Source organism: Neoarius graeffei, chromosome 6 (genome assembly GCF_027579695.1).
Source record: "Neoarius graeffei isolate fNeoGra1 chromosome 6, fNeoGra1.pri, whole genome shotgun sequence".
Lineage (NCBI taxonomy): Eukaryota > Metazoa > Chordata > Actinopteri > Siluriformes > Ariidae > Neoarius > Neoarius graeffei.
Genome location: NC_083574.1, coordinates 80,897,982 through 80,917,156, shown reverse-complemented (window position 1 = coordinate 80,917,156; position 19,175 = coordinate 80,897,982). Strand labels below are relative to the sequence as shown.

The window sequence follows — 19,175 nt, the reverse complement described above, 5'->3', positions numbered from 1 at the left end:
GGGTGGAAGTACGGTATCTGGGGTTCCATTTGGGTCATGGGCAGGTGCATCCCCAAATTAACAAGACTGCAGCGATTGTGGCCTGCCTGAGGCCCAAGACCAAAAAGGGGGTGAGACAGTTCCTGGGGCTGGCTGGCTATTATCGTAGGTTTATACCTAATTACTCAGATGTCACCAATCTCACTAAAAAGGGGGCTCCAGATCCAGCCAACAGGCTTTCGCTGAGGTAAAAGCTGCACTGTGTGGGGGGCCACTTTTGCACTCCCCTGACTTCTCTCTCCCCTTTATTTTGCAGACTGATGCATTGGACAGAGGGCTGGGGGCCATTTTGTCCAGAAGGTGGAGGGTGAGGAGCGCTCCGTGCTGTACATCAGCCGTAAACACTCGATGCGTGAAAGCAAGTACAGCACCATCAAAAAAGAGTGTCTTGCCATCAAGTGGGCAGTCCTTGCCCTCTGATACTACCTGCTGTGGCACCCTTTCACTCTCTGTTTGGACCAAGTGCCCCTTCAGTGGCTCAATCGCAAGAAGGATGCCAATGGGCGGATCACCCGTTGGTATCTCGCCATCCAGCCATTTAAGTTTGAGGTGGTCCAAAGGCCGGGGGCGCAGATAATAGCGGCGGACTTCCTGTCCCATCGGGGGGGAGTCTGCTTCAGGCCGGACGTCTTCCCAGCCTGTGTTGGGCAGTGGGAGTATGTGGCAACGGGGGCATGGCCAAGCGGCAGTTTGTCAATGGAGGGCAGAGTTGGGGAAGGTAAGTGGCTAAGTCATTAGACCTGGTGTCAATTAATGTGGGTGTGTGTGTTTGTTGCAGGGATGGAGCATAAAAGGAGGGGGAGAGCAGAGAAGAGCTGACTCCCGACCAGAACGTATATGTGTGTGTGTGTGTGTGTGTGTGTGTGTGTGTGTGTGTGTGTGTGTGAGAGAGAGAGAGTGAGTGAATAAATAAAATAACACGAGTGAAGCTGAAAAGCTAAACACAAAGTTTGCAAGAACTTCAGTTCCTGCCTGCCATGCTTCTGTACTCCACCCACATCAGTGATTTACTACAACTATATATTAACTTTGTTGATTATGAGAAAGCGTTTGACAGTGTGAATAGAGAAACTATCTGGAAACTTATGAGGCATTACAGAATACCTGCGAAGCTGGTAAATCTAGTTAGGAACAGTTACGAGAAAACAAAATGCAGAGTGGTACATGAGGGATAACTTACCAAACAATTTGAAATCAAGACTGAGGTAAGAGAGGGATGCCTCCTCTCTCCTTTTCTCTTTTTACTTGCCATCAACTGGATAATGAGGATAACTACTGAAGGGAGGAAAAATGGAATACAGTAGACATTGTGGTCACAACTCGATGACCTTGATTTATAATAATAATAATAATACATTTTATTTATGTTAGTTTTTTTTTTTCCATCTCTGGCCCTCACCATCTCGAGATCAGTCCCCCCGTGTCACCCAGGCGTCTGGGGGTGAGTTGCAAAAGAAAGACAGGAACCCCACAAAGTAGTTCGCATCTTTATTCACAAGTCCCCCAATACAACGAGAGTATACAGGGTTTTTATACGTGTCTTATCTGTGTGGATGAAATGACATCACTGTTTGATATCTGTCTGTGTGTGTGTGTCTGTGTGGATATGCAGCTATGCTATGTGTGTGGGTATGTACAGTATGTGTGTGTGTGTTATGTGTGTGCGACGTAGGATGTGTTCTTGTGCTAAGTCAGCAAATCACATCTTAATTTCATCAATATGTAGAGCCTTGAATCAATCATAAGCAAAATATTTCATATCAACATTTACGCACAACCTTATGTTCTGATAGAATGCTCCAAAAGATATCAGTATTATGTCTCGAGCAATGTGTTTAGCTTAGACAGAAGGTCGCACAGTAACTTGGTCAAGTTACACAGAATTCAATGCCTTCTTGGTCAAGAATAAATACTTACAATTATTTATCCTTACAAAGGAATAAAACCTTACAATTTTTAAGCACCTGTAACAGCTCCTGATGTGGGTGGAGCACAGAAGCACGGCAGGCGAGAGTTGATATTTGTACATCTTTTATTCAGGCTTTTCAGCTTGCTTGTTTGTTTGCTTCCATTCATTCACTCACTCACTCACTCACTCACATGCATTGTGGTTGGGGAGAGAGCTCCCTTTCTCTGCTCTCTCCTTTTTTTGCTTAGTCCCTGTAACAAACACACACACACACACACACACACACACACACACACACACACACATTAATTGACAGCAGGTGGAATGACTTAGCCACTTACCTTCCCCGAGCCCGCCCTCCATTCCCAGACTGCTGCTTGGCCATGCCCATTATGCCACATACCCCTACCACCCGACTCAGGCCAGGGAGCCGTCCGGCCTGAAGCTGACTCCCCCCTCGATGGGACAGGAAGTCCGCCACCACCATCTGTGCCCCCGGCCTGTGGATCACCTCGAACTTAAATGGCTGGAGGGTGAGATACCAACGGGTGATCCACGCATTGGCATTCTTCATGCGGTGGAGCCACTGGAGGGGCGCATGGTCCGAACAGAGAGTGAAAGGGCACCCCAGCAGGTAGTATCGGAGGGCAAGGACCACCCACTTGATGGCGAGACACTTCTTCTCAATTGTGCTGTACCTGCTTTCACGCATCGAGAGTTTCCGGCTGATGTACAGCATGGGGCGCTCCTCACCCTCCACCTCCTGGGACAAAATGGCCCCCAGCCCTCTGTCCAATGCATCAGTCTGCAAAATAAAGGGGAGAGAGAAGTCAGGGGAGTGTAAGAGTGGCCCCCCACACAGTGCAGCTTTTACCTCAGAGAAGGCCTGTTGGCACTGCTCCATCCACTGGACCAGATCTGGAGCCTCCTTTTTAGTGAGATCAGTTAGCGGGCTGGTGACGTCTGAATAATTAGGTAGAAAACTACGATAATAGCCAGCCAGCCCCAAGAACCATCTCACCTCCTTTTTGGTCTTGGGCCTTGGGCAGGCCGCAATTGCTGTGGTCTTGTTAATTTGGGGATGCACCTGCCCATGACCCAAGTGGAACCCCAGATACTGTACTTCCACCCGCCCAATCGCACACGTTTTTTGGGTTAGCTGTGAGGCCCACTCGCCTCAATGACTTCAGAACAGCCCTCAGGTGTTCCAAGTGCCACGGCCAATCATTACTGTAGATCACAATGTTGTCTAGATAGGCGGCCGCGTAGGCAGTGTGAGGGCGGAGGACCCTGTCCATAAGCCGCTGGAATGTAGCGGGTGACCCAAACAACCCAAAAGGGAGCATGACAAATTGGTGTTATCCAAACGGTGTGGAAAAGGCCATTTTCTCTCAGGATAGAGGAGTCAAGGGGATCTGCCAATATCCCTTTGTTAGATCCAGTGTTGAATAAAAGCGAGCAGCGCCTAACCGATCAGCAACTCATCAATGCGAGGCATTGGGTATGCGTCAAATTTAGACACTGCATTGACCTTTCTATAGTCCACACAGAACCGGACCGACCCGTTGGTCTTGGGAACCAGGACCACTGGGCTGCTCCAGTCACTGTGGGACTCCTCAACTATGCCTATTTCGAGCATGGCCTGGAGTTCGTCCCGAACGACCTTTTTCTTGTGTTTGGGCAAGCGGTAAGGGCAGCTACGCACTACCACCCCCGGGGACGTTTCGATGTGGTGTTCTATGAGGTGGGTACGACCAGGAAGGGGTGAGAACATGTCGGAAAATTCCTTCTGCAACTTGGCTACCTCCGTGAGTTGGACTGGTGAGAGGTGGTCTCCACAAGGGACCGGAGTGGTCCGAGATGTTATCCTTTTTACCTCCGACCCCAGCTCCGCCTTCTTTGGGACTACCGATGCCAACGCCACAGGGACCCCCTCATTCCAGCATTTTAAAAGGTTGAGGTGGTAGATTTGCAGTGCCCCACCCCTATCTGTTCACTTCACCTCATAGTCGATGTCCCCGACTCGTTGTGTGACCTCAAAGGTCCCTTGCCACTTGGCCACTAATTTAGAACTCGACGTGGGCAATAATATGAGCACTTTGTCTCCCAGCGTGAACTCTCTAAGGCGCGTGCCCCTGTCATACAGCCGGCTTTGACGTTCTTGTGCCTGCCATAAACTCTCCTGTGTTAGGTGCGTGAGGGTGTGGAGTTTTGCGTGCAGGTCAAGAACTTACTGGATTTTATTTTTACTCTGTGAAGGTCCCTCCTCCCAATTTTCCCATAGCATGTCCAGAATGCCACGCGGCTTACGCCTATATAATAATTCGAAGGGAGAAAACACCATGGAGGCTTGCGGCACCTCTCGTACTGCGAACAACTTATCCCAATTATGCGCATCTTCACTTATGAATTTACGGATTATGTTTTTGAGTGTCTGGTTAAATCGCTCTACTAATCCATCCGTTTGTGGGTGATAGACACTGGTGCGGATAGACTTAATCCCCAGTAACCCATACAGCTTGTGCAGTGTGTGTGACATAAATGAAGTGCCTTGGTCTGTCAGGATTTCTTTTGGAATCCCGACCCAGGAGATAAAGCGGAAGAGTGCTTCCGCAATACTGCGTGCTGAGATATTGCGGAGAGGCACTGCTTCCAGATATCGCATTGCATAGTCCACTAGAACTAAAATAAAGTGATATCCCCGTGCTGACCGATCTAATGGCCTGATGGGATCCATCCCAATTCGCTCAAACGGGGTCTCGATTAGAGGAAGAGGGCGCAAAGGCACTTTTGGAGTGGCCGTGGGATTTACTAATTGGTATTCACGGCATGCCGCACACCACCAACGGACATCCCCGCGAATCCCTGGCCAATAGAATCAGGCCATTATTCGGGCTAGTGTTTTATCTTGCCCCAAGTGTCCAGCCATGGGATTAAAGTGAGCCGCATGGAACACGAGTTCCCTACGGCTCTTTGGGATTAACAACTGGGTTATTTGTTCCTTGGTTTGAGTGTCCTGCATCACTCGGTACAATGTATCTTTAATAATGGAAAAATAGGGGAAGGTCAGTGCCGCACTTGGCTGAAGAGTTTGACCATCGATTACTCTCACTTGGTCAAACGCATGCTGCAGAGTCTCATCTCACGACTGCTCTAATGGGAAATCCCCAAGGGAATCCCCGAGAGAGGGAGGAGGAGCGGGCTGCTCCTCACTCTGATGCAGTGTTGATGTAGACGGCTCTGCGACAGCTTCTCCAGTCAATGCCACACCGGGATCTTCCCGTGACCTACTAGTGCAGGACCTACTGTGTGTTAAATATTCCATTAGGTTTTTAAGTCCCGGCCAATCAGTACCCAAAATAAATGAGTGGGTGAGACGGGGACTAACCGCCGCCTTTATTCTATGCATTTGGCCACGGAATAGAATTTGGACAGACACTAGAGGGTAATGGTGAACATCCCCGTGCACACACAACAATTTCACCGCTTGTGCTCCCCCCAGTGCCTCACCTTGCACCAGGCGTTGGTTAATTGAGGTCTGATTACAACCGGAATCCACCAAAGCGTGATATGTAGCCCCTTGGCTACTCACCGGTATGCAATACGTTCCGGCCTGATCGGGGGCGGTTTTTGGTGCATCAGGGATCCAGATTACAGCACCCACCTCCCTTGCGGAGCTCTGACCTTGGAGATGCTCCGATTCCCCGCTGCGCCAGCACACCGGCCCAGGCTTTCCCTCTGCACTGGTGTTATGGGTGTCACTCACCTGAGGGGGAGACAACACAGACACAGGAGAGGGGAGGACACCACGGGTGCAATAGGCCGGCTGGGAAGGAGCCAGCCGCCACGTCCGTGGCAGGGGAACAGGGTGGGGAGGAGGGCAAGAGACGGGGAGAAAAGAGAGAGAGAGAAGAGAAGCGAGGGGAGATGCCTCATCTGCCTGCCGTCGGAGCCGCCTCCAGATGGTCCTCCACCAGCTCGATGGCTTGCTCCAGCAATGTTGGGTGATGACACTGGACCCATTCCACCGTTCCTTCCAGAAGTCAAAAGACAAACTGCTCCAGTGCCACCAGACCGATGATCTCGTCGGCGTCACGATTTTCCACCCTCAGCCACAGCCAGCAGGCGTCCCGGAGTTGCTGGCCGAAAGCAAATGGCTGGCCAACTTCCTCCAATGCCGGCGTCTGGAAGCGCTGGCGATGTTGCTCTGGGGAGCGGCCGAGCTGCTGCAGGATAGTTTTTGTCAGGTCAGCGTAGACCAGCCAACTGTCAGCAGGGAGCTGCTGTGCTGCGAGCTGCGCCTCGCCAGTCAGAAGCGGGAGAAGGCGCGCCGCATGCTGCTCCAGCAGCCACCCCCACGCCTCGGCTGCTTGCTCGAAAAGAGCGAGGAGCACTTCCGGATCATCCTGCGGTCCCATCTTTGTGAGGGTGGCAGCAGCAGTGGTCAATGCCCCTGCTGATGCGAGCCGGTGCCGGAACGCCTGGTGATCTTCCTGCTGGGCCAGCATCAAGGCTTCGAAGCGTTGCTCCTGCTCCTTTCGGAGGGCTATCAGTGCTTGATGCTGGTTCTGCTGGGTGGTAGCGAGGGCAAGGATGAGCTCTTTGAATGGCGTGGACTCCATGGGGTGGTTCCCTTCTGTGCTCCTGGGTTTCAGCACCACTGTAACAGTTCCTGATGTGGGTGGAGCACAGAAGCACGGCAGGCGAGAGTTGATATTTGTACAATATCTTTTATTCAGGCTTTTCAGCTTGCTTGCTTGTTTGCTTCCTTTCATTCATTCATTAATTCCTCACTCACTCACTCACATGCATTGTGGTTGGGGAGAGAGCTCCCTTTCTCTGCTCTCTCTCTCCTTTTATCCTTAGTTCCTGTAACAAACAAACAGACACACATAAATTAATTGGCAGCAGGTGGAATGATTTAGCCACTTACCTTCCCCGACCCTGCCCTCCATTCACAGACTGCTGCTTGGCCACGCCCCCGCTACCACAGCACCTTTCAATACACTCAAGGACACTGTCCAATGAATAAAAACAACAATAAATAAAATCAACATACAGAAAAGAAACAATGGAAAGTGTAATAGAAGTTAAAATGAGTGAGCAATCTCAAACAGGTGAATTTTGAGTTTAGACTTGAAGATGGGGAGAGAGTCAGAGTTATGGATATGAGGAAGCAGAGAGTTCCAAAGGTGGGGAGCAGATTGGCTGAAAACTCTGCTCCCCATGGTGCTGAGATGGGCAGAGGGGACAGTGTGATAGATGGAAGAGGAGGAATGAAGGGAATGGGCTGGAGTGGCGATGTGAAGGAGGTCAGACAAATATGGAGGGGTGAGGTTGTGGATGGCCTTGAAGGTATACAGGAGGAGTCTGAATTCTATATGTTGCTTGACCGGGAGCCAGTGGAGTTGCCGGATGATGGGGGCAATGTGGTGATAAGAGGGGGTTTTAGTGATGATACAGGCAGCAGAGTTCTGGACCAGTTGGAGTTTATGGAGGGACTTTTGAGGGAGGCCAAAAAGAAGAGAGTTGCAGTAGTCAATCTGGGAGGCCACAAGGCTGTGAACAAGGATGGAGGCAGTATGGGGGGTGAGATAGGGGCAGAGTTGATTAATGTTATGTAGATGGAAGTATGCAGAGATGGTAATGTTATTGATGTGGGATTGGAAAGATAGTGTGCTATCGAGGATGACACCCAGGCTCTTAACCTGAGGAGAGGGGGAAACTAAGACATTGTCAATGGTGAGGGAAATGGTGTCAGGTTTAGACAGTATGGATTTGGTGCCAATGAGGAGGAATTCAGTTTTATCGTTGCTTAATTTTAGGAAATTTGAGGTGAACCAGGATTTTATTTCAGGTATGCAGGAAGTGAGGGAGGAGGGAGGGAGACAGGAGTCTGGTTTGCAGGATAAGTAGAGCTGAATGTCATCCGCGAAGCAGTGGAAATGAATGTTGAATTTGTGGAAAATGTGGCCAAGGGGAAGGAGGTAGATAATAAAGCGAAGGGGCCCCAGGACAGAACCCTGGGGCACACCTGAAGTGACAGGAGAGGGGTCAGATTTAAAAGTTTTGAGCTGTATGAACTGAGTGCGGCCTAAGAGATAGGAGTGAAACCAATCCAGGGGGGTATGAGTGATGCCAAGGGAGAAGAGTCGGCTGAGGAGGATGGGATGTGAGATGGTGTCAAAGGCTGCACTCAGGTCAAGGAGGATGAGGATGGAGAGTAACCTGGAGTCAGCTGCAAGGAGGAGATCGTTTGTAATTTTTAATAGGGCAGTTTCAGTGCTATGCCGGGGGCGGAAGCCAGACTGGAAACGGTCATAGAGGCAGTTTTGAGTTAAATGTGTGTGTAGCTGGCTGGCGACTATTTTCTCAAGAATTTTGGAGATGAATGGTAAGTTAGAAATGGGGCAGAGATTATTGTAGTTACTGGGATCTGAACCAGGTTTTTTCAGTACTGGAGTGACTGCTGCAGTTTTGAATTGTGATGGAACAGCGCCAGTGGAGAGTGAAGAGTGAATAATGGCAGATGTGAGGGGAAGCAATGAGGAGAGGCAAGATTTGACCAAGATTGTGCAAAGGGGATCAAGCTGACATGTGGAGGGCTTGGATTTAAGGATAAGGTCAGAGATTTCAGAGGCATCAGGAAATTGAAAACTGGAAAATGGCTGGCAATGCGGGAGAAATTCAAAAGGGGAGAGAGGCAATGGATTTAAACACAAGTGCTGGTGAATATTGTGTATTTTTTCACCAAAAAAAACAACATTAGAGATTTACAGGTGTCAGTTGAGTACAAATGGGGGGTGGGGTGGGGAGTAAGATGACTGGAGGATTTTATTGAGGAGCGAGAACAGTGTCTTAGTGTTTCCTTCATTGAAGATGATTAAACCAGAATAGTAGTTTGATTTGGTATGAGCAATGGAGTCCTTGTAAAGTAGAATATGGGTTTTGTGCATATCTTTATCAACAGTGAGACCAGTCTTTTTGTAGAGTCGCTCAAATTGTCGACCTTTGGCTTTCATTGTCCGGAGCTCGGGGGTATACCAGGGAGCAGCTGAAGAGAAGGAAACAGACCATGTTTTCACTGGGGCAAGAGAGTTGAGAATGTTTTGCAAGCCATTGTTGTAGTGTGCTACCAGTTCATCAGGGTTGGAAAGATAGTCCAGGATCAGAAGATTGTTGATATTGGAATGAAGAGTGTCTATATTAATATCCTTCATATTCCGAAATGAAGTGAGACATGAAGAGTTGGTTACAGAAAGGCAGAGTACGACATTAAATGTAAAGAGGAAATGATCGGTAACAGGAAGTTCATCGGCAGAGCAGTTCAAGAGGGTGAGACCAGAGCAGCAGATTAAGTCCAGAGTGTGTCCTTTTGTGTGTGTTGGAAAATGTATGTATTGATGGAATCCAAAACTCTCAAGGCATGATGAAAAATCCCTGGTAAGAGGCAAATTACTATTATCTATATGCATGTTGAACCCCCAACAATATTACATTTGGTGAGAGAGTGGACAGATGGGTGAGTAACGGGGCAAAGTCATTTAAAAAGTCACTGTGAAGCTTAGGTGGGCGGTACACTGTAGCAACAATGGTGGGAATAGGTCCAGGCAGCTTAAACATAATGTATTCAAATGAACTAAAGGTAGACAAAGATACTGGAAGGACTTTCCACTTCTCACGGTGAATTATCGCGAGACCCCCTCCCCAGCCATTGCCACGGGGATGGCAGATGTAAACAAAGCCGAGAGGAGTGGATTCATTCAGTTCAAAAAAGACATTGGGCTGCTGCCAAGTTTCTGTTAGACAAAGAAAGTCAAGCTTATGGTCAGTGAGGAGATCCTGAATGAGATGTCCTTTGCTTGTGAGTGAGCGGATGTTAAGCAGACTGAAGTTGACAGTGATGTTGTCAAGTTTGGCAGAAGCATTAGCCGACCTAGCTAGGCTGACTAATGCATGGCGGTCAACAGTCCGGCTGGAGTTTCTGGCAGGACAGTGAGAGGTGGACCAGAAAGAGTTTATTGTTTTGGAGTTGTCATGGAGGAAATTCCTGTGAGACCCATGATGGATGTATCTCTGGCAGGGGAAGAGAGCGATTTCTGGGTGGTGGTGCAGCACTGGCGGTGGAGGCTCAGGCAAGTGTCAGCAGATCCACAAAAGCTCAGTGGCTGTATAGCAAAATAAACCTGCCACAGGATGATGGCAGAGTGACAAGAACGTCCAGACAAGCGCAGACCAGATACAAAACCTGCTGGTCCACATAACGACTGCAGCAGCCAGGTGCATCTGTGTAGCCAGGTGCTGTGTTCAAGCTGGTGAGCTAATATTTGCCCACACGGACACAAAACGCAGGAGCAACAACTGAACCCGTGCTTATACAAGCAAAGTGACTGCTTTAACTCACACAAAAAAGCAATTATACAGTCCATGCAGGCCATAAAACCATAAAAACACTTTAACACTTTTCCAGTGAGCTGCAGCAGCAAGTCGTGCCAGCGTCCACTCAACCCGGAAGTTCCAATTCAATCCAATTTTGCTGATGACCTTGCTTTACTATCTTACAACCATTACCAGATGCAGAATAAGACTGATATATTGGCAACAACCTCTCTACAAGTAGGATTAAACATACACAAAGGAAAAAACAAAGCTCATGAGGATAAGTACAGCTAACAATGAACTGGTTAAAATAGATGGTAACAGACTCAAAGAAGTAGAAGCCTTCACCTGCAAGAATAGGCAAGGCAAGAATAGCCTTTTTGCAGCTCAAAAACATCTGGAGCTCAAAAGTATATCAACAGCAGACCAAAATAAGGATCTTTAACTCAAATGTGAAATCAATACTCCTCTATGTTTCGGAGTCATGGAGAATGACCAAAAATACGATCAGTAGTGTAGACATCTGTTAACAACTGCTTAAGAAAGATCCTGAAAATACATTGGTCCAATAAGATCAGTAACAGAGCTCTCTAGTCAAAAACTAACCAACTACCAATAGAAGAAGAAATTGGACAAGGACGATGGAAGTGGATTGGCCACACCCTGTGAAAGGCAGCATCAAATGCCACCAGACAAGCCATTATGGAACCCCCAAGTGAAGAGAAGAAGAAGAGGCAGACCTAGGAACAGCTGGCATAGGGACCTTCACGTAGACATGAGGAGGCTTGGGCACACATGGGCCAAGCTGGAAAGGATCGCTGAAGACAGAGTTGCTTGGAGAGCAATTGTCAATGGCCTATACCCCAGGAGGGGTGACCGAGCAGAGAGAGAGAGAGAGAGAGAGAGAGATGAAATGTCCAGGTTTGCCACAGCAAATGCAGGACCTGGTCTCACGGTGGTGTTTTCTCTCCTTGGGAGTGACACAGGTTCTGCCTAACTGCATGGACTCCGGTTCAGGAGAAGCAGTGGCCTCAGATGAGGAAATAGCACCTTTAGGTTCAAACTTGGGGCTCCTTCTCAGGTTCTGTTGGTGTAACTGGTTACCCACCCAACCAGCAAGGTCCATCAGGCCATTCAGAGTCTAGGGGAGGTTGAGAGGGATGATCTTATCCAATATAGAGCTATTAAGTCCATGAAAAAAAAAAACACATCAAACAGGGCACCAGTATTCCAGTCCACAGCCACAGTCAAGGTACAAAACTCAATTGCAAAGTCATAAACTAGCCTTGCTTGAGCCACTGCATGAGTCACTTTGCTGCCTCCTTGCCCATGGGTAACCAGTCAAAAACCTTCTGCATCTCATCAAAGAATTCCTTGTACTTAGAACAACAGGGGGCACTGGGATCCCAAACTACTGTTCCCCACTCCTGAGCCCTTCCAGTCAGAAGCATGATGATATAGGCAACTTGAGAGCTCTTGGAAGGGAAAGCAGCGGCCTGAAGTTCCATCGACAAGGAGCACTTGGGAAAAGAATGAGCGGCAGGTCCCAGGCTCCCCATTGTAAGGTTGCAGGGCAGGCAGGCATGGCTCTCAGTGGGATTGCAGAGTCAGAACGGCCATTGGGACAACAGGTGAGCTGACAGCTGCAGGTGCTGGCTGACTCGAGATTGAATTCTGAAGGATCTCCATCTAAGAGGAGAGTTTCTGCAGTGTCTCTGTGATGGTCGTCATACTCTGGACAGCCACAATCTCCTGCTGATGGTAACCCAAAATAGAGCCTTGGTGGGTCAGTGCTGTTCTGACCGCATCCAAGTCTGCTGGGGCCATTCCTCTTGGCAGCATTGTTCTCTCATGAGCCAAATGGTCATTGATGCTGGTGAGACTCAAAAAGCAGACTCGCGTGCACAAAAGTTGAAGAAAAAGGTCTTTAATCTTTAAAACGCAAAGCACTGGAAGAGTGGAGCAGCAGCCAGGCAAAAATCTGAAACTGAGATAATGGAAATGGGAGTTAGTGCCAAACAGGAAAAGTAGAAATTCCAAGACAAGTGTGGAAGCAGAAAAAAGTCACAAAGTCTAGAGCACAACCCTGCAGTGGGAAAAATTTGCTCACAACACAGACGCAAAAAGTAAAAGAGTCCAGCGCGCACCCACAGCAGGAGAAATGTGCTCACAGTCCCAAAACAGCAAAGGTAATCACAAAAGGAAAGCAGAGTAATCCCAACATTCACAGCAAAGTAGCAAAATAATGAGGGTCCCAGGAAAAACTAGGACAATAATACAAGCAAAAAACATCGCACGAAGCAAAGACAATCCCACATCAAGAGAATCTCCAAGCAGTGTAATATAGAGCCATAGATGAGCTGGTGAGAGACAGATGTGCTGGCCACAGTGTGGGGAAGGCTCAGGGAAAACCAGGGAGTGGAGTGAAAAGCCCAGATCAGAACCTAGATGTTCCCGGCTGGCTCGTGACAGTATACGGTACATGCATTAATGTGATAATTTGTGCCATAATTCATGTAGATTCCCTTCTCTCTTTCTCAGACAGCTGTATTACTGATGTAAATAATGCCAACTGGACCAGACAGGTCAACTCAACATCAGCAGCCACTGAGTTTTGGGAGTAAGTGTCATGTACATGCAAATGTAGTAAAGCTTTTCATCAACATCATTTCAGTAGTTACAAAAATCTACATAATTAACTGAAACCAACTATGTATTAAATCCATACTGAGACACACCTAAGTTACAGAGAACACTATGCTATCACTTATTTTCATTATATTAATGTACAGGCGAAGAGTGCTTTCTATCTCCAAAGGTATTGATGAAGTAGGTAACATCAACTGGGAGATTCTCCTGTGTCTAATTGCAATTTGGATCATATGCTATTTTTCTCTATGGAAAGGAGTCAAGTCCACTGGGAAGGTATATGTGTGCTTGGTTTCCATAATTGGCTATTCAAATAAGTTTGTTACCATTAAAACCATATCAGCTTCTGAACTCATTTATTCTTCTTTGTTCTAGTTCAGTTTCTCGTGCAATAGTTTTTAGTCACTAGGAATGGTTAAGTCATAAACACTTAAATGCAACATTGGAACTTGTTTTACATGACATTACTTAATGTGTTTTCCATCCACTGTTCTGAGGTGGTGTATTTCACAGCCACATTCCCCTATGTAATGTTGCTGGTGTTGCTGATTCGTGGACTGACTCTCCCTGGAGCCATGCAGGGTGTTATTTTCTACCTCTATCCTGACTTCCAGCGACTGTTGGAGCCCCAGGTACTGTAAGCGCACAACACACAAATAGACACAGGACTAACAATTTACACAGTGTTACTTTTACAGACCTTGATTATTAATAATAATTGTACAACAGAATTATTTTAGTTGTCTAATGTTTGTTCTTGAAAGAAAAAAAATCTGTCTTCTGTATTGAAAGACATGTTCTGAAGATTTACTTTTAAAAGTTTGGGTTAACTGCAAAATTTGACAAAAGCAAATTTATGGTGGATAACTGTTCATAAATTTACTTTCAAATCTACTTAACAAAGTAAGTGTAGTGTATTACTCACTGCTTTTATAAATTTCTGTGTGTTTGTATGGGTGTGCAGGTATGGATGGAGGCAGCCAGTCAAATTGGCTTCTCTTATAGTATAGGTTTGGGAATACTGACTGTGTTAAGCAGCTACAACCAATACAACACCAAATGCTACAGGTGACCTGAACATTTTCTAACATCACATTTTGCTCCCATTCACCTATAAAATACTAGCCCCATTGCCAGAAAAGTTTAGATATTATCCAAAATGCAAGAAAAACAAAAATCTGTGATTTGATAATTCACATGAACCTTTATTTAACTAACAAAAGTACCAAGAAAAGATTTCCAAGACTTTTACTGACCAACTAAATTGTTTTCTTTCTTTCTTTTTTATATACATGAAGTTAGAATTTGATGCCTGCAACACTCAAAAAAGTTGGAACAGAGGCAACATAACACTGAAAAGTTCATAGGATATTCAAGTAACACCATTGTGGAAGATTCTACAATAAGCAGGCTAATTGGTAACTTGATTGGGTATCAAAGGAGCATGCACCAAAGGCTCAGTCGTTGCATGCAAGGATGGGTTCTTTGTGTGAAAATTTGTGAGAGAATTGTGAGTCAATTCAAAAAGAACATTTCTCAGTGCAAGATTTTAGGTCTTTCAAAATCTACAATATTGTGAAAAGATTCAGGGTATTCTGAGACTTTTCAGTGCTTAAAGGGTAAGGTTGGAAACCACTGTTGAATGTGTATGACCTTCTAGCCCTGAGGAGGCACTGCCTGAGAAACCATCATACTGATGTTCTAAATATAGCTATCTGGGCACAAGATACTTGGGAAAACAATTGTCACTCAACAGAGTCTGCCATTGTATCCAGAAATTTCAAGCTGAAACTATATTATGTAAGGAGAAAGCCATTCATCAATTCTATGCAGAAATGCTGCCAATTTCTCTGGGTACAGACTCATCTCAAGTGGACTGAAAGACAGTGGAAACGTGCTGCGATCAGATGAGTCCACATTTCAGCTTGCTTTTAGGAATAGCAGATATTGAGTTCTCAGTATCAAAGGTGAACATGTTTGTTATCAGAGAAAGGTCCAAAAGCCAACATCTGTGATGGTATGGGGTGCATCAGTGTCCACTGCATGGGAGAGTTGTACGTGTGTGAAGACACCATTGACATATTGGGGCATGTATTGGGATTTTAGAGAGACATATTCATCAAGGCAACATCTCTTCCCAGGAAGTCCATGCTTATTTGAGCAGGACAATGCCATGCCTCATAGAGCATGGGCTACAACAGCATGGCTTTGTCAATTATGGAATGCCCTTGCTTGACTGGCCTGCTGCCAGTCCAGACCTGTCTCATATCAGGGCCTTTCACATGATGTCACCATAACTCCAGATTTGTTTCTGCAGCAATGTTGCTATGCAAGCTTTGTGTTTGACAATGGCTGGCACAAGTGTGTGCAAGTAATTGTAAACCAAATTTAGTAAACATCTATTGATAAACTTGTAGAAGTTACATTTAAAAGAACAATGCCAGAGACATGTAGTGCTTTTGGATGTAATAACAAATGTGGGGATTAGCCCGGTTTAATTTTTCGCCACTTCCTGGCGAACCCAGAAAGATAAGAAAAAGGTCAAGCTACAGTTATGTGGGAAGACTGGATGCCAACAAACCATTCTCGTGTATGTGGAGAACATTTTATATCAGGTTAATATGAAAACTTTGTGCACCTGTTATTTCCCCTAACACTTTTTCTAGCTCAAGGCCATTCAGTTATAAAAATCTCAAATATCTAGATCTAGCCTACGTATACTCAAGTTAACATTCAACAAGTCCAAAAATTGGCGTAACATTGACAGAACTTTGGTCTTGATAGTCAATCTTTTAACAGACTGTATGGTCTGGCATTACTCAGTATGGACTACTGATACATACACAAGCATGTCATACTTAGCAGCTCTACAGCACTACAAACAAACCAAAAAACATAACAAAACAACAACAAAAAAATACCCAAATGGCAAATGTATGAACATTAAACTCTATATCTGGATGTGGGCTTTGGACGCAATATATTTTCTTACACCTTTTGCTTGGCGAGACTAGTAGCATGTTTGTGATGTACTGATGATGTAGACCAGGCTAAACATCATAAAATATGCGAGATCTAGCCCCTGGCTTGTTTATTACTGTTAGAAGTGCACATTTTAGCTTACCTTTGTCATAACAAGGTGTGGCAGCGGGGGCGTGGTCAAGCGCCGGCCTGTGACAGGAGGGCGGAGTCAGGGAAGGTAAGTGGCAGAATCACTACACCTGTCGTTAATTAATGTTTGTGTGTCTTCCCAGTGACCGCGCCCTATTTAAGGAGAGAGAGCGAGAGCAGAGGGAGCTCTCTCCACACCTAGATGGCTGATGTGTGTGCGTGTGTCTGAGTGTGTGTGTGTGTGTGTGTGTGTGTGTGTGTGAGAGAGAATACAGAGATACGCTGAAAAGCTGAATAAAGTGAGTTTTGTGAACTCAGTTCTGTCCTGCCGTCCTTCTGTGCTCCACCCACTTACACGAACTGTTACAGTGGTGCCGAAACTCGGGAGAATGAGCACAGAAGAGAACAGCTCCATGGAGTCCTCCCCCCTCGCTGACCTGATCCACGCCCTCACCACGGCCCAACAGAGCCAGCACCAGGCGCTGCTCACCCTCCGAAAGGAGCAAGAACAATGGTTCGAGGCCCTGGTGCTGGCGCAACAGGAAGATCGTCGGGCGTTCCGGCACCTCCTCGCGTCGGCGGGGTCCACTATCTCCACCGCCGCGGGCCCTTCCCCCTCACCCTCACGAAGATGGGCCCGCAGGACGACCCCGAGGCATTCCTCACGCTCTTTGAGCAGGAAGCGGAGACCTCGGGGTGGCCGGTGGAACAGCGCGCGGCGCGCCTCCTCCCCCTGCTAACAGGAGAGGTGCAGCTGGCCACGCTACAGCTCCCCGCCAACCGCCAGCTGGCCTACGCGGACCTTCGCCGGGCCGTCCTCCAGCGGGTGGGACGCACCCCGGAGCAACAGCGTCAGCGTTTCCGCGCTCTGTGCTTGGAGGAAGTCGGCCAGCCATTTGCGTTTGGCCAGCAACTCCGGGACGCCTGCTGGCAGTGGTTGAGGGCCGACAGCTGTGACGCCGAGGGACTCATCGACCAGGTGGTACTGGAGCAGTTCGTCACGCGTTTACCAGCGGGAACCGCAGAGTGGGTCCAGTGCCACCGCCCGGCGTCGCTGGATCAGGCAATCGAGCTGGCGGAGGACCATCTGGCGGCTGTCCCAATGGCAGGACAGCAGACGACCTCTTCTCTTCTCTCCTCTCTCTCTCTCTCTCCCCTCCTCCCTCCTCATGTGTCTCCTCCTCGCCCTATTCCCCCACCGCGGAGGCGGGGGCCGGCGCACCCGCACCCGCGGTGCCCTCCCATGTCTCCCTTCTGTGTCCGTCTCTCTCCCCCCTCAGGTGAGTGAGACCCAGAGCACTAGTGCAGAGAGGAAGCCCGGGCCGGTTCGCTGGCGCGGCGGGGAGCCGGGCCACCTCCAACAGCAGTGCTCGGTAATGGAGGTGGGCGTGGTGGTTTGGATCCCCGATGCGCCGGGAGCCGCCCTCGATCGGGCCGGAGCGTATCGCATACCGGTGAGTATCCAAGGGGATACATATCAGGCATTGGTGGATTCTGGCTGTAATCAGACCTCAATCCACCAAAGCCTGGTGCAGGACGAGGCATTGGGGGGAGCACAACTGGTGAAAGTGTTGTGTGTGCACGGGGATGTTCACAACTACCCTTTAGTGTCGGTCCACATTTTTTTTCGAGGGGAAAAATTTATAGTGATTGCGGCGGTTAATCCTCGCCTTACCCACTCTCTAATTTTGGGGACTGATTGGCCGGGATTTTGGGATTTAATGACACATTTAGTGAAGAGTGGGTCCTGTCATCTAACAGGGGGATGTCCCGGTGTCGCATTGGCGGGAGTAGCTGTCACAGAGCCGTCTACGTCATCTCCGCGTCAGAGTGAGGAGCCGCTGGCTCCTCCTCCCTCTCTCGGGGAATCCCTCGCGGATTTCCCGTTAGAGCAGTCGCAAGACGAGACTCTGCGGCATGCATTTGACCAAGTGAGAGTAATCGATGGTCAAACGCTCCCGCCGAACGCCACCCTGTCCTTCCCTACTTTGCAATTATGAAGGATAGTTTATACCGAGGGCGGCACGGTGGTGTAGTGGTTAGCGCTGTCGCCTCACAGCAAGAAGGTCCTGGGTTCGAGCCCCGGGGCCGGCGAGGGCCTTTCTGTGTGGAGTTTGCATGTTCTCCCCGTGTCCACGTGGGTTTCCTCCGGGTGCTCCGGTTTCCCCCACAGTCCAAAGACATGCAGGTTAGGTTAACTGGTGACTTTAAATTGACCGTAGGTGTGAATGTGAGTGTGAATGGTTGTCTGTGTCTATGTGTCAGCCCTGTGATGACCTGGCGACTTGTCCAGGGTGTACCCCGCCTTTCGCCCGTAGTCAGCTGGGATAGGCTCCAGCTTGCCTGCGACCCTGTAGAAGGATAAAGCGGCTAGAGATAATGAGATGAGATTATACCGAGTGACACAGGACACTCAAACTAAAGAGCGAGTCACGCGGCTTTTAATTCCGAAGAGCCGCCGGGAATTGGTATTCCAGGCAGCTCACTTTAATCCCATGGCTGGACACTTAGGGCAGGATAAAACACTAGCCCGAATAATGGCCCGGTTCTATTGGCCAGGGATTCGCGGCGATGTCCGTAGGTGGTGTACGGCATGCCGCGAATGCCAGTTAGTAAATCCAGCGGCAATTCCAAAAGCGCCTTTGCGCCCTCTACCATTAATCGAGACCCCGTTCGAAAGAATTGGGATGGATCTCGTCGGGCCATTAGATCGGTCAACACGAGGGTACCGCTTTATATTAGTTCTAGTGGACTATGCAACACGATACCCGGAAGCAGTGCCTCTTCGCAATATCTCAGCATGCAGTATTGCGGAGGCACTCTTCCGCGTTATCTCCCGAGTTGGAATCCTGAAAGAGATTCTGACTGACCAAGGCACCTCGTTTATGTCACGTACACTGAACGAACTGTATGGGTTGTTGGGTATTAAGCCAATCCGCACCAGCGTGTATCACCCACAAACGGATGGTTTAGTTAAACGGTTCAATCGCACTCTCAAGAACATAATGAAAAAATTCGTAAGTGAGGACACACATAACTGGGATAGATGGCTCAAACCCTTGCTCTTTGCAGTGCGAGAGGTCCCCCA

The 19,175-nt window shown here is 48.1% G+C and overlaps 1 protein-coding gene across 1 annotated transcript in view; it reads left to right on the top strand.

Moving 5' to 3' along the window:
• Positions 1–19,175, top strand: part of LOC132888105 (sodium- and chloride-dependent GABA transporter 3-like) — a 95,858-nt gene that overhangs the window by 51,318 nt on the left and 25,365 nt on the right. The window contains exons 4-7 of the mRNA XM_060924098.1: positions 12,869–12,947; positions 13,120–13,252; positions 13,474–13,608; positions 13,941–14,044. Coding sequence (XP_060780081.1) covers positions 12,869–12,947; positions 13,120–13,252; positions 13,474–13,608; positions 13,941–14,044 — 451 coding nt within the window. The remainder of the gene's footprint in view (positions 1–12,868; positions 12,948–13,119; positions 13,253–13,473; positions 13,609–13,940; positions 14,045–19,175) is intronic.